Consider the following 16,807-nt stretch of genomic DNA (forward strand, 5'->3'; position numbering starts at 1 on the left):
AGTCCACAAAATCTAGGGTAGCATTGAATTAGAGACAAGGAACACACTTTACAGTATCTCTTCCAACTTAGGAGTTGGTGGGCCTCAAGCACAGAGAACAGCATCACACCAAAACAAAAAAAAAATTGCTTCACGCAAAGTGCAGTGAACTTATGTGTTGCTGAAGATGCTTAGAGTTTATGTGGAGAATGGAGTGGAGAATGGAGAACTTCATGGAAAGAGAAATCCTTCATTATCTACTAAATGTATGGATGCTTCCTCTGTTTATAAGAAGCTGTGACCCAAAAGCTGTAGGAAACTGAGAGAACATTCTCAGTTGAAAGGACCCACGAAGATCATTAAACCAAACTCCTAAAGCCTGTAGAGGCATCAAAACCATACCATGGCTTTTTTTTTTTTTTTTTTTTTTTTCAAATAGCACCATGCTCTGACCAGCTGAGCTAATCTCAGTGTCTGAGTGAATATCCAGGGATATTTTGGTATGTTAACTGGCTTTTGAATGCATGGTACACCAGAACATTTTTCACTGTAGTAATCAAGGACAAAAGTTGAATAACCAGATTCAGTTTTTAAAAAGTCTGTTCATTCAGTAAACTACAAATGAGACACTGTAGGTTCTCAGATGCCACAGTAGAAATCTGTCACTTAAGTTTATTATGCAATATTAAGGATGGCATCCACAAATGTCTTCTTTATTTTAACACATGGAGAGTTATAAGTACCATCTACTGTGTCTGCTTGAGTCATCTAATTTAGACTGAGTCAGAATACTTAAAATTAGTGCTACCTACATAAAGCAGCAGAAGTGTTTCCAGATAGATCTAAATTAAATGCATAAAGAAAAAAATCCATAACTATTCTCTCCAGTGTTACTTCTACTTTACATATACTATTGCTTTCCACATATATACCTACCCATTCATTAATTTAAAAATTTTAGAATGAAGTGCTGGCATTTTTTAATGCCTTCTGTTGATATTTCCACTACAGATCTACCTCAACGCTAAATGGATTCTGACAATGGCATTTTATGAGAGAAATAAATCACCCTTCAGTAATTCTTCACTTTCCAATGTGTTTTTTCATAAGCTAACTTAAAACATCAGCTTAAACAAAATCTTTGCCTCAAAAGTACAAATGAAGACCCACCTTTTCCATAGCCTTTTCTTTTTCAGTATCCTCACCCTTCAGGTTGTTCTGAGGCATACCAATGGCATCATCTACATGGCAGGTATCACATGAAATTACACCAATTACGCTCCACTTGGCATCTGCCACAATTTCAGTTTAAAACAAAGTGCAGCTTCTCCCACATAGCATCCTGATTAAACAAATAAACTATGGTGCTGACTGCAAGTGTACACACCAGAGTGTAAAAATTGAACAGATACAATGGCCAAATCTGTATTTAATTTTAATTAAATTTCATTCTCAATTAATCCACAACTCCAAATGTCAGCAGGGCTTAGGCAAATGGAATGACATCTGCTAGACTGCACACTGACTATAAAACCTTCACTGCATGCTAGGGCTCTGGAAACGTACCAGGAGGAAAAAAATAGAAAAAAGAAATGTTCTTAATAAATATATATCAATGTGCACAAGTCTAATTTCAGAACATAGGAAAGGTACTTGATAGAAAACCTGGGAAAGTTTTTTTTATTTCACAACTCTGGCTAATACAGCCTATCTAAAACTTAATTGTGTCCATATTTAAAACATATTTACAATGGAACTGTGTTATTTTAAAGTAATCTACTAAGAGATATCTTGTAGCATACTGTGTAACTAAAAGGAATCATATTGTAAACACTCCATATTATTATTAATATAGCTGCTATGTATCTGCACAGAAGTATTATCCAGAAGTTTCTGCTCATGTTTGAGAGATGTAGGAAGACTTTATTTCTGTCACAGAGAAACTGATGCACACTTTTAACAGCATTAAAGTACTTCAATAGTAATCTGACATCTAAATATGTTTACAGTGCCAGCCACATGACAGGTGGATTAGATGAGAAGTTGAGGAATTTGAGGAAGGGAAAAAAAGAGGCACAGTGAAAGTAACTTCACAGACTTTCTGAGTCAAATTGCCATATTGATATCTGTGTTAGTCCTTAATTTCTTTTTATCTCTTTTTTTTATTCTAAAAGATTGGCCCCATCTTAGCCTTAATTTTTGATTGACTTACATGACAAATGACAGATAAAACCAGGCAGGATTAAGAGAGCTTGGGATGAGGCCTTTAGACATCTGAGACAAGGAAGAGGTCTCTGTAATAATGGTTGTGAGGTAAACAACTAATTTTTACTACTGCTACCCACTTTGATGGACCTTATTTAAAACACACAACCAAGGCAAAAAGCAAAAATGAAAGGAAAAGCCTCTATGCATTTCACAGTACTTTATGCATAAAAATGTATAATTGAGATGTCTCAATTTTCCAAATACTGACCGTGGCTTTGATCAAAAAATATAAAATACTACTGAACTACAGGATAATGGATGCTCTGATTCTGCAAATATTTAAGTCAGTCACATAGAGTGTTTACAGGACAGAGCCTGTCATTTATTTTTCAATTTACTGATCTCTGTAATTGTTTCTTTCCCCTATTGATAACCAAGCCATTGAGCACGCGAAAAGTGAAATAGAAGCTTCAATGTTTTTCAAATTATCATTAGAAGTCCTACCAGCACTATTAACTGTGGTTTGTGCAGCTCTTGCATATTTTCAATGGTTGTAAAATTATCAAGTGAAGCAAGGAATATATAAAATTATGTACTGAAAATTGAACTCCATTCTTCAAACACATATTTTTTATTCAGGTGGGTAGATTATATAGCTTTAATAAAAGTGCTTACCTATAAAGAGAATAAAAATTAAAAAAACCCCAGAAGATACAGACAGTTTCGAGGACTACATTTCTATCAAATAATCCAATTATTTCTATTCCTCTAGGCCACAAATTTTAAACTTATTTTATGACAAGTGCATTCAAGAGATATATTTAAATTTCAATTATTAAAATAAACAAATTGAATATTATTATACTCAATTTTGATTATCATAAATATATAATTAACGAAAGTACTGTCTAAAGTTCCTTGTTTTTATCTTTATTTTTGCTTTAGCAAAGGCTGCTCTCATCATTACAGAGAGCATAGCTCTAAAATATGAACCTGCTTTAGAGTTAGTTGTATCTTTTGATATTGTTCAGCTTAGTTTCAACAAATTTAAGAACTCTAACAGAATAGTTCAGACTGACCTAACATTTAAAAAAAAAGGCTTCGCCCTACTTATGTACCTATTAACAACAAAAAATTTTATTTTTGTGACTACATGCGGGGGTAATATCTTCAAACACTTTAAAGACATATCTTAGAAAAAATTATTAACATATCTTCAGATATAAACAATATATTCTTACAACTATAAATCCACGTGAAGTATTTAACTATTAGGATTTTTTCCTCAAGGCTATATAATGATATAACTAACAGTTTCCTCTATGGAATTCTAAAGACATGGATCCCAACACCACTAAAATCAATGGCGAAACAACTATTCATGATGAAAATGTTAAGGTTTGAACCCCAGATCCTCTAAGTTTAGCTTTCAGATCTGTATTAGTCTAACTCTACTGTCTGCAAATCTACCCTCTCATCCCCACTGACAATGTCCAACAATAGTACTTCAACTATTGAAATAATCATGATATGGGTTTTTTGAAGGAAATGAACATGACGTCATGAAACTACCAGATGGAACACCTTTGAGCCTGACATGTATAAGCTTTTAGATGAACCATTGCAGAAAAGTCCAAGAAAGCATCTCACTGACCCTGATGTAGCAATGAAGCTGTACACTTTGGTATGTCACTGTTGATTCTGTAATTTTCTTTCCACTGTGTCTTCGCTGTAATACTATAGTAAATCTTACCCTCAGTGTTGTATTTTTTTCTGCATCCCTTTTTCATTTTTCAGAGCATTGTCTTCCTCTCTTTCTCTTTTAAGGGATTTCTTTTAATCTTTTGACTTCTTATTTCCAGTAATATATGCAACCAAAATCTTACAAAGTTTTATTTCAAAATTGACTTAGTCAATTTGGAAGCTTTTCATTAACTCTATTTATACAATTTTTACATATTAGAAAGTCAAGGAAAATTTTCTCTGTATATTTAAAAGACCTGGAATTTTCTAGAGGCCCATAATTCAGAACTTGGAAAGCTTAGTGACGACAAAAGAAAACAAATGTAATAAAAACACCGATCTTCCCCTTCTGTCCCAAGGAAGATAGGTTTCCCTGAATATCCAAAAACTTCCCAGCTTGAGCACCTTAGTTTCACTGTATACTTGCATCCAACTGGGATCCAAACTGCCTCTTCCCCCACCACATATATCCATATTAAACATAATGCTTCTATAAAAACATAATGCTCAAGAACACTGATTTTATGGAGCACAGTGTGTCTCCCAATATATGCACAAAATAAACACATTACTGGAACAGCAGCTAAGATAGTTAACAAACCACTTTCATTTTTACCTTGTGTCACAACACTGCAGTATACATAAATAAACATGTTCAGTTTTTCAGCCTCCTCTGTGACAGTCAGCAGATTGCTGATGAGTACTACGCACCAAGTACAATCTTCAGATGTGTGCCTAGTTGTTCTCTTCCTTAAGCAGGAAAATTGTGAGCTATCCAAGTGACGGGAAAACCTGGATGATATCCATCCTCATTGCTCCAGCCATCAGCAGTCATAAAGGAAGAACCTATTAAAGGCTACAAGAACTGCAGTGTCTATTCAAGTGAATACTCCCAGGACGTCAGCTTCTGATATCCAAAAAGCTGCTCCGCCACATCCCCTGCTGTTGGTGTCACTGTAAAATTTCAGGTAATGAGGTATGGGGCACACTTGGGTTCTTTATACAGCAAGATGAGGAAAATTAATTTTAATGCTACGAAGATGGGAGTACTGGCACAGACAGCCACTAAACACCTCCAGCTGCTCTACTCTCCTGGAATCTGGAACAGGAATCCTGTTATAAACACTGCAAGTACAGAGCAGTTTCTTATATCCATTAGTGCAAAGGGGGCATGGGGTGCCAGATAAAGATGGGGTTAGGAAAAATAAAATATACGTGAAAGAAAGATACTTCTCTGTGGTAATTGCAACAAATAATATTGCTCAGGGGAAAAAAAAAAAAAAAAAGTTTCTGGAAAGAAGTGTGGTAGGTTCATAATCATGATAATGCTGTACTATCAAGGTCAGACTCCCAAACAGCTTTTTGGCTTTACACTATAATTCTACTTCCTAGTTCACAGATGATCACAGAGGATGTAACTTGGGAACAAATACTAAAGCTTATTTTTCTTTTTGTTTATCCTTTGACTGTTATGTGTGGACAATGGAGCTCATGTAAATGAAAAATAAATATGGAAAATTAAAAACTTTTGCATTAAATGTTTTCCTATTTTTGGTCTTTTGTGAACTTGTCATTTTTTAATGATAGGAAAGATAGAATTTATGGATCCAGGTGCTTATTTTTCCTAGGTAAATGATGTTTAATATTCTGATTTCACTTTTTTAACAGAAAGAAAAGTTCTCCAAGGTTATTTTGAATGCAAGAATTTTATTTTCAGACTTTGTAACAACCATATCTGAGAAAGCTACAGGGTACAGCTTGCTATTAGTTATATATATATAAATATATATATATATAAATATATATATATATATAAAATATTGAATTCAAGTTAATTGAATTAAAGTTTTAAAAATTATAATACTTAAAGTGCAAAGATCTTTTCAAAACCATGAATCAAATTTTATTATGTTGGAAGGTAAATATTAAAAGAAAGGTGGTATACCAAATTTCTCAATTTTTTTTCATGTAAAAAAACAACTGATCTGTAAAACAAAATTAAAACAAATATATTTCCTAATTACTAATGCTAACTTTTGTGGACTGGTTAGAAGTCACTACATCTAGAATATAAAAGTTATATACTAAAAAGCTGTAGTTTGCCTTTTCTCCAGTTACACCATTATTAGTTATTTTTGCAATTGCATTTTGCAATTAGCAAAATTAATCCAATCATACCATCTAAAGTGTAGTAGGAAAGATACAATTCTTCACAGAATATAAAATAACCAAGTATAAATCTCAAGCCATGTATGTAATCAAAAGAACATAACAGCTCATTTGTAAGCTTTTCTCTGATTACATTTTACTCTCTTGGATTTTTGTTGTTTAGACTTTTTTTCTCCAAAGTTCAAGGAAGAAATGAGTGGTTTTGATTTTACTCTATGAGCTATGTTCTAACTCAATGATTTGTGCATATTTCTAGACAGACAAAGCACTTCTGATCTGCTGCCACTGACTGTCAAGTTTCTGCCACTCTCAGTGTGAAAATCAGAAGGAATATCACAAACTGATGCACAGACAGATAAAATAAACACCTAATTTTCAGTTTCAAACTCACCATGTAGCTGCTATTATGCATTTCCCCAAGCAAATTTTTACACTAAATGTACATATATAAAGAAAAGAAAAAAAGAAAAATTATTTTAATGCACTATGTGAAAACCAAACTAAACTACTCACAATAGGACAAAAAACATACAACTCTCACTTTTGTCTCCACTAGTCATCACCCCTTAAGTCAGGATATTGTTTTATTAGTGTAAGACCTCTAAAAGGGAAACAAACTGGGAAAACAGCTAATGTTACTCTTTTCTCCCCACCCAGAACTAATCTTTCTTTTTCATTTGCAAAAAGAAAATCAGGTTCAAGTGAATTTCCACAGTGGAATCATGTAAAGAGATTAAATTCAAATACTGTACATTTGGTCTTTGAATAACAGATACAGCTTTTATGACATCCATCCTTCTTTAAAGATACAGGTGTGTATATATGCATGTGTTTATACATGTATAGTCTGAAGTCAGTAGAAAGGTACTAAAATCATAAACCATGTCTAAAAATACTAGTAAAATGAGAGTGTAAAGCAGAGTTGCACATTACAAGAGTCAAAAAGATCATCAGTTTGAAGGAAAGAAACACCCATAAAACCCTGGGCAGAGTGAACTGATACAAAAGAAGATTTTAAATTCTGTTTGCCTCTATGACTTTCTGAGCTTTCATTTCTATTGTTCACTCTGAGCCTTCTGCTCTTTAAGCAAGCTTCCTATGATTAAACAATCTGCTTAATTTTACAGCCTGAATGTGTGCTGAAACAAAGTTACCTATTTGTACTCAGGGTAGAAAACTACACATTTTATTCCAGCAACTGAATTTGAAGATGTTAAATGTTGTTGTGCCGTAACTGTTTTATTCACAGGAAATTCTTATTCTTACCTAACACAGTGCAACCATATCAATGGACGTAGTACCTAGAGACTGCTAGGAGAAATTAGCTGTACAGAGCTCAAACTAAGGTGAAACTAATAAAACAGTGCAAAGCAAGGAATGGTCACACTAGCATTTTGGTCTGACATGACAGACTTTTAAAGTTAAATATTTCCCTATCATGTTAGAGCTGTGACCTATACAAAAAACCTGACATAACAAGACCACCAGTCCAACTGTAGCAAAGCTTTCTTTATGAAGAAGGCAATATAAAGGAATTTATGCAACAACTCGTTTTTTATGCACAGATTCTGAGGACAAAGAACTTACCAAAACCTCTGTGACCCAAAATCTGCTAGCAAAGCTGTACAGGCAGATCTGTCCTTTCGCGGCATGAAATTTGTTGGGTTCTGAGGATGTCTTTCATGCAGGAAATGGTCAGTGTGAATATGCCTAACAGACAAGAGCTCTCTCCAGTGGTAAGATTAATATACTGACTATTATGCCTTTTTTTCTCTTCTTCTTCTGAGTAGCTGTTAAAAACACTTATTCTAATCTTGAAACTGTTGGCTACCTATGCAGAGGAAGAACAAGATCTTGTAAAACACTCATTGCAATTCTATGTAAGTACAGTGACCTCGCCAGAAAATGTTTTATATGGAACAAGTACCTCACATTACTAATGCTATTACTTGTCCTTATCCCCAGCTGTAACAAGAAAAAATTATTTTGTCTCCAGAGGTTTGTCTGAAGAACCTATCTAACAAAACTAGATCCAAACAAAGGGCTTGATACAATTAAATTCAAATGAGTGACTCTGTAATATGGTGTGTCGTACTGGGCATACTACATGATGTTCATATGCTCTTTTATATCAGAAAGCAGGATGTACTGGAGGATATACTAAGACCTAATTAGAACTACCACAAATTCTTTCTATTAAGTGTCAAATATGTATCATACACCATCAATATGCCAGCTTCTTGCTGGACAAAAAATGAATAGTAAAAAGCCTAAAGTTTCTTAAAATTTTATTTTTTAATTACACTAAAAGCAAGATATACAGAAATACAAACTTCCTGATGACTTTTCCAGAGTTTTCTATTTGTTTGTGGCATTGCAGATAAGGACATAATCAAAATGCATTCCCCTCAAATTTAATAAATAACTATAAAACTATAATCTTAGCCTATGAAGGTGAACCTTGAATTCAAGAACAAAAATATACTACACTCATAAAAATTATGTAAGGACAAACTGATTCTGTTATATTGTATGCTCAATGTGACAAAGGATGTCTCAACTGTAGATATTCAGGTTTGATTATAATAATGAAGTAAAATTAAATAAATTTTGAAGTACATTTAAACCTTGTTTGTATTATTAATAGTACCGTGAAAATAATACCATTAAACATGGTATGTAATAAAACACATTTAAATGTCTGAGGTATAAAGGTTATTTCTCATTTATACCTTATTAGATGCTTCCCTTTCTTCCATAACACTGTTCATCTGGCTTACACTTCATGCTCAAGTCATGCAGATTGGAGCTGACTCTCAATTACACAAAGTCTTTCTCCAAAGATGACAGACCAAATACAGTAGAGATAAAATACATCAAGGTTTAAAATAGGTCCGTTCAGCCCCACTGCCACTTCATCATGAAATGGTATAATTCACTGATGCCTCTGCCTAGCCTAACATATGTTCTATTCACAGCCTGCGTCACTCTTCATTTGTAATTCTTTCCCTTTTTTTCCCCTCATCTTGTAATACTTTGCCTGGTTGAAGACAAATACTGAAAGGAAAAGAGAGTATTATCATATGATGACCTGTTCCAGGGTGTTAAGTCCCTGTCAAGGTTTGATTTTAACATGTGGTATTGATGACAGTACATGAATTTAGGCATCATGTCTGGAATTAGACTATATTAATTATCACTTGAGTGCAGTAGGCATGAAAGTGCTGTTTCATTGACTAAAAGGATTTGACTGAATAAAAATCCATTTCTCATCTGGTTGCTTATGGATAAAGACATTTTTTCTCCTTGCCGTGGATTTTTCTTTATTAAATATGATATTTATAAGATTGAATAGACTATCTCATTCAACCACAGATATAAATATTTTTAAACAAATATATTAAATCTATTGTTTTGCTGACAACTGCTTATATATCCAAGTTTACAGTTTAGTCATTACATACAAAAATATAAAATGTATATACAAAATGTATATGTATGTAATAAAATACTATTTTAAAACACAGCCGTATGGAAGATAGATTATAATTTTATAAAAAATTAATTTTTGTAATGACATGTAGGTGAAAAATATCCTGTTATTTTATTTCCACTTTGTAAGAAAGTGCATTTTTACGCTGGGATTTGTTCTTTATTTTCATGTAATAAAAAAATGAAGTATAAATAATTTTAAAAACCCTAGGTCAGTGTAACCTGGTTAACCAGCAAATCTCTTCCTTACAGCCCTTACTATGTAAACTATAGCTTAGCAATAGAGAAACTGGAAAGTGATCTGAACTTTCAAGTGTAAATATTCACAGAGATAGGTAAACCAGCATATGGCAATACAATTGCACTAAAATATTTAACCATGGAACTTTTTTTAAATTTATCATTTTCAATTACCACCCAGAAATATGAGTTTCTCACTTTATGTTACATCTTAGCTGCCTCATGCATGTGCACTGCCATCGCAAAGTGCCAGGAAACATCACCACATTATGGCCCTTGCACAGATGTTGCTCATGGTATATAAATTTTCTCTTAGTTTACCAGAGATTCTTTCACTCTCTTTTTAGCATCCAGCTGTGCTGGGAGATGATATTGTGGCAAACAGAAGCTAAAATAGTTGGACTTACTGGAGAGCATTGTACTTAACTGCTATCACCAGCTGTGGTTATGTAAGATAATTAGAATTATGACTTTTTTTTAGTTATATTTAATTAGCCATGCACCTTGTATCTATCTGCTGATTTTTCTGTATCTGTACTTATAGCTTGCCTTGGAGACTCTAAACAGAAGAGAATCATATAATGCTGTTGATTTCTAAATGTGCTATACATTTAGAGATCTGAGGAAATTGAACAAACTAGTTATTGCTTTAGTAGGTACCAATTAAATATGGGTAGACGCACTAACTAACAGCATAATAAACATATTGAAAGTAAAACAATATATATTCCAAACATTTCAAATCTTGCTTAATCACAGTACTCAACTGTCCTAGTTGACCTAGGTGACCTAAAATCATGCATTCCATGTTTCTCTCTACGTAAACCTGCACAAGTTTGTTTGCTGTCTCTTCAAGTCCTGCAGCCAGAAAATGGAACTCATGTATTTTACCCTGGTTTTTGACTTTGACAGGGGCGGGGTGCTGGGTGCCTTTGAAAACAGGGAACAGACATGCAGAGCTCTCTGTGTTGTTCTCCCCAGCCTCTGGAGAGTTCTGCAATACTTGCACTACTGCTGCCTGCCGTTTGCCAAGGAAGGGGCCCACAGCTGCCTGTCACCATGGGTCAGAGCCGTTCTGCAAGTTCCAGCTGCTGCCAGCAGTGCACCCACTGCTTCCTCGCAGTGTCGCGGACAGAAAGCCTGCCAAGCTGCTGCATGTGAGACTGCAGCAGCACCCCGCCAGCACCGACTCCTTTTCAACAAAAGGGCTTGTTTCTTCCCTGCTCTCTGTTGTTTTGGTTGGTTGGTGGGGAGGAAGTTTCTTTTCTTGAACTGCAGAGGCTTGTTTGCTCTGTTGCTTCCCTTGTTGTCTCTCTCAGCCCTGTGGTCTGCAGCAGGGGCCTCTCCACCATCTTGTCTTTGTCCTCTGCACGCGGGCCATCTTGTTTTCTTCCTTCCTCAGGGGACTATGTGACACAGCATCTTTGTATTTCTTGGGATTTGCTGTTTTCTTTTAGTAAACTTATTTTTTCACTTTTATCTTTTTGCATTTGTCTCTCCTTATTGGTAAGAGGGGAGAGGTTGAAAACAAAGGGCAGGTGACATATTTCAGAGTCTCTGTCCCAAAAAAATTGTCTTAAAATAAGACATCAACTACAATCAGAGATTAGCCTCAGCTGGCTGAAAAGAATAATGAGGATTAAAGGTTATAGCCATTGGGAGTAGTACACTGAATTATACCTTCCCAGATGCTTCAATAAGCAAGAAGTTGATGACTTTCTCTGATGGGGTAAGCTAGAAGATGATGCTGATTAGTAAAGGTGGCATCAGAAAAGGCATTCACAAATCACAAAGATCTCCCCAACAGGGAGGAGACAATATCCAGTACTGCCATAGCAGATGATGCAGACATTTTTGCTTTTAAATCAGGTAAATTTTATAGACAGTATTAAAGCTTCAAACAAAGGATCATGTGGGATCAACAGTTAATGTTCTTCTGTGTTTGGTAAGAAGGAGTAAGCATCCCATTTACACTCTTCTCCCTTTCTACTACTTGATTCACCTTTCCTTTTCAGGCCACAAATACCAGCAAGCCGTAACTCTTTGCTTACTCTTGTCTAGCAGGTTCCTCTGTTCCCCCAATCCTTTCCTCTGTCTTCTCTCACTCTTACTACCTTTGTCCAAGATCTCATTCTGCCTTCCCTGAAAGGACTTCCAGACTGTGACTGTATCTGAGCTGTGCTGACCATGGTGTAGGTGTGATAACAACTGAAGCAAGAATGAGAGTATCCAAGAACTAAAATAAAATTACTAGAGGTAGGAATATAAATCTTGGTCCCTTTCAGAAGAAAGCAAAAAAACCCAAAAAACCCAAAAAACAACATGTAAATGTGTAGGGCAATGTTTTCGTAATTTCTGAATATCTGAAAGGCAAAAAAGTCAAGACTGCTTTCCTTTCTAGAGGAGCATGGCATGACAAGTGGCAGACTAGAATGATTATGCTAGCTCTGCCTTCTCCATTGCATGATCCCTACTAAAAAAATTTTTGTCCCCTTCCTTTTTCTCCTCCACTTATTTGGTTTGCACAAATTCTTTGTCTTACAGTTCTTGCACATTAGAAGCCAACCGCTTGATCCTTGCTTTAGAATGGTATCCGCAGAAAAGTGTGATGTGAATGAATGGCACTATTCATTCAAGTCAAAAGAAAGCCACAGAGCTTACTGTACAAAACCGAGGTTGATTGACAACAAAATGCCGCATAGGTTATGCAAAATCAGGGAGGCTACAATGTGGGAATGAATGAATGGGAGCCCTGTGCTGAATGGGTGACTCACCACACCTACACCCTGCAGTGAGGTGCTTGCAAATATCTTAAGAACAGCCTCAGTAAAACATCATTATGCCAATGGTTAAGCTCCATCAAACCCTAGGAAACTACAGAGATTATTTTAATACATCTTAGTGTAATTATGGGCATTGTTTTAAAATACTTTTCCTTAAATACCAACTGCAATCTGCTACCTCAGAAAAACTGTCAGTAGAGCTCCATGCTTATTTGGATGACTCAGTAATCAAATGAAATCACATTATCTTTGATCTTTTCTTTACAGTGATGTAATTAAGAAACTTATGATTTGTGAGCAACATCTTTTAGCTTGCAGCTGTCTTCTATGAATATTTACAACATATCCATCTTTGTACGGATAATATAGTCATTGCTTCCTGATGAGAAGTAGCACATTTTCGTATCTTTCATGAAGTAAAAGGCACATGGTATTCAACCAACACTTCTACAGAGGCTTGGTTTGGGTATGAAACAAAAGTAAACATCCATCAAGACAGCCTAAAAGAAAACATATTCAGACTGCTTCAAAATGTCTGAACCCTGCACCATTACAGTTGTAGAAACATTGGAGAAAAAAAGAAAAACCAGGAATAAACAAGACCAGTCACAACTCATTCTCACAGGACCTGCCCTAGAAATGAATCTGCACCCGAGACACCAATACACCTGATCTTCAGGGCTCACATAAGATGATGCACTTGAGATGCTAATCATCTAGGTTCTATTAAATATACTAGTATTGCTGTTAATATTGCTATTATATACACAGTATACAACCAAAGAACTCCTTACCAGATATATAATGAAAGGGAAAAGATGCCATCAGTGTCCCACCTGCAGCACCGGTCATAGGATACTTCCTATTTGCAAGGAAAAGTGGAGCTGAGAAACCCCATGGAACTAATTTTCTTCTGACTTCTTCCCCTTGATTCTAAAGATATTACCACTTCCAACATTTTGCACTACATGTGAACATTTGAAATTAGTGAATCTATATCTCTGTAGAAGGGAGGGTCAACACAGAAAAATTTAAGACACTGATCACCCCACTGACACAAAAACTGCTGGTATGTATATGGGTCTTTTGCCCACAGTATACTACACATTTCACATGCAGCATACGAGACAGACAAGTGCTGTGCTTTTATGAAATTCATGTTCCTGGCATGTTTTCTCTCATGCTAAAATTACACTTATTTAAAGCTGCTGAGTGTTGCCTTCAGGTTCTGCACTGCTGCAGCTGAGTTTTCTACAGGCTGTTTGAACTTTTTAATATGATTTAAGACATACACATGTCAAGACAGTCACATCAATAAAAATATGTTTCTGCACTGTGCAGGCAGATGAACAATGACAGTTTGTGGACACTTGTTCCCTTAACACTTCCAACTTATTAGTATAGTCTAACAATATAAAACTTGAAGAACAATTAAATGATCTGGAAGTTATTCCACAAGGCATCAGGAAACTTTTCTTTACTGGCTAGTGAGAGGAAGATAGGGATGATCCTTAAAACAAGATTGACTGGTAATACTATGGGTAGAAAATTATAATTATTTATGGACCTGACATATTTGAATCTGTAGTGAACAGGCAACATTGCAACTCTTAACAGAACCCTGGATAAGCATAAAGCCTGTATTAGGGATGTTCTGAATTCCAAAACATAATCTGAGAGATGAATCTGGATGAAATGCTGATTGCAGAGATCAAGACTCAGGACAGTCCAGTCCACCTAGATTATCTCAGTTGGCCAGAGCATGGTGCTATTAATGCTGAAGTATTAGGTTTGATCCCTGTATGTGCCATTAACTTAAGCAGTTGGACTTGATGATCCTGTAGGTCCCTTCCAACTCAGAATATTCTGTGGTTCTGTGATCTTTTAAAGACATTATTCTGATATTAAAATAATGGCCAAATATTATCCTCTTTCACAATAAGAACATTAAATCAAGAGATTACTGGTCAAGCCTGAATCACTAATTAAATACGTTCATTTGCTTGCCAGAGATAAACAGCACTAAGCCCATAAACTAAGGAGCAAGAACCTAATGAATAAAGTAACTCTTGCACACTGGCCTCAACCATAACTCTAATAATCAGTTTGTAAGTATTTTGTGATAATTCATAAGCAGATTTTTTTTTATTTACCCATGTTTTATATTGAAGAAAAACTGTGACAAATTTGTGCACAAACAGCAGAACATCAAAGCAAGGATGCAATCATTTTCTCAAAGGCTGCATAGAAACTTCATTATAGGGCAAGACTACGTTATATCAGCCACTGGATCTGGGAAGGGCTATATCAAGAAGTTATTAATATTTTTTTTTACCAATCATGACCAGTTTCAGCTTATATCACGGCCAAACATCTACCATTATGTGAAACTATCATTCTGTTCTGAGCAGAACAGTAGAAGAGTATTGAGAAAATTGAAATTGAGTATTCTCACAAAATCATTTTCCTATATTCTAACATTTTCAAGGTTCCTTACATTACTTCTTCAGGTAGTATTGTGCAACAGAAGGTTTCAGTCCATTATTTGTCATGCTCACGTTTTTCTGCTCTACATCTGGGTAATAAATATCAACTACTGGTACTGAATGGAATAGTGAACATATTACTTCAGGAAAAAACCTTTCCTTCCACTTTCAAAAATGAAGAATTGCCAGAATGAAAGAGTAACAAAAATGCACTGAGACTATACTAATTCAAGTTAACTGTGACTCACCATTAACCTTTCCTTTTTCAAACAAACTCCTAAAAAGCTTATTGAAAAGCCAAAAGAAATGGATCTAATGAATAATGTTATAGGCTCAGTGTAAATTGGACAGGCTAGTGGCACTGCTCTGTAATTTTCTCTACTGGTGGAGAGGACTTGACACCCATATTAATCTTGGTGTGTCTCCACAGCATTAATGTTACTCCCATAATTCATAACACTAGTGACTATAAATAATAGTTATCCCTCTTAAGAGAGCTGCATGAATTCCCAGTTAACTTACTAAAATCGAGTGAGTAATTTCTCAGTGTGCCTCCTCTATTACCAGACAATATACTAAATTCCAGAACTTTCTATTCCTTCTCATTTCTGCATGTGCCACTCATTGAATGATTTGGGAGAAATATCACAGAAGGAAGGACCAGCAGTACACTGATGATGCTGCAGTGTTACCTATCCATCACCACCTTCAGCTATATCAATATTGTCTGTCAGCCAGTCAATGGATGAAATCAGATCAGAAATAGAGAGAGAGCAATCTGGATGAAGGGGAATGAAGAGCATGACCGATGTGCAGAGAAAAAGCATTTCAAATGATTCACAATGAATGTACAGTTTCCTTTGCTTTAAGGGAGACATACATAATATTGGTCAATTCAACTCATAGATTACAACTCTGGGATTTTTCCCTGACATTAAGTTTCAACCATTACCAATGTCTTCAGTTTCTTGTTGCTAGGAAACTTCTTCCAATCCTGGTGGACGATCATAAGATCATAGGAAAATTCAGGTTGGAAGGGACATTAGGAGGTCTTTAGCTCAACCTCCTGCTTAAAGCAGGGTCAGCCATGAGGTCAGACCAGGGTTATCCAAAAACGGCTGAATGAGTGATGTCCTAGCCTCATTACATCCACTTCTTGGCTGGACTATACGCAATAATTGGACACATTTTCATTCTAAAAACTGGCTAGTATAGTGCATTTTTTCTTAACAAGATGTGCATTCTTACCATTAGGGCTCGTGTATTCTTAAATATGAACATCTCTACTTGCCACAGTGGCTTCCCCTAGAGTTGTGATGTTCAAAGTCTGTTCAAATATTAAAAAGATGTCAGCAGCTTACCTAAAAGACTGACTAAAGCCAGACAGTAGTCCTCTGACCTAAAGAAACTCTTAAAAAAAGGAAAAAAAAGCTTTGGGATAGTCTAAGACTGCAGAATGCCCTCCCACAGGAACTACAGATCATCAGAAATCCCACCCCTCCAAGTATAACTTCTATTTTGTGATAAGATATTGTTACAATTAATATGCATACTTATATATACTTCTGTATGTAACAAACAGTATCTATATTTATCGGTGCATTAATCTTGCTCCATAAATTTGCAGAATTAATAAAATTTTTAAACAAAAAATCCAAAAAACATTAATTTAGTATTTCACTGAACACACATTTCCATTTGTAAAAG

General features: G+C 35.3%; 1 protein-coding gene across 7 annotated transcripts in view; it reads right to left on the reverse strand.

Moving 5' to 3' along the window:
* The window catches only part of KIAA0825 (KIAA0825 ortholog), a 245,961-nt gene that overhangs the window by 63,821 nt on the left and 165,333 nt on the right, over nt 1-16,807 (reverse strand). The window contains exon 20 of one of the 7 annotated variants that reach the window (XM_085042660.1): nt 16,304-16,427. The exons of the other annotated variants lie outside the window; for them this stretch is intronic. Within the exon in view, the coding sequence (XP_084898786.1) occupies nt 16,421-16,427 (7 nt within the window). The 3' untranslated portion in view covers nt 16,304-16,420. Of the gene's footprint in view, nt 1-16,303; nt 16,428-16,807 lie in introns of those variants that run through there. 7 annotated transcript variants of the gene reach the window in all.

Source organism: Lichenostomus cassidix, chromosome Z (assembly GCF_008360975.1).
Source record: "Lichenostomus cassidix isolate B80296 chromosome Z, HeHo_3.0, whole genome shotgun sequence".
Lineage (NCBI taxonomy): Eukaryota > Metazoa > Chordata > Aves > Passeriformes > Meliphagidae > Lichenostomus > Lichenostomus cassidix.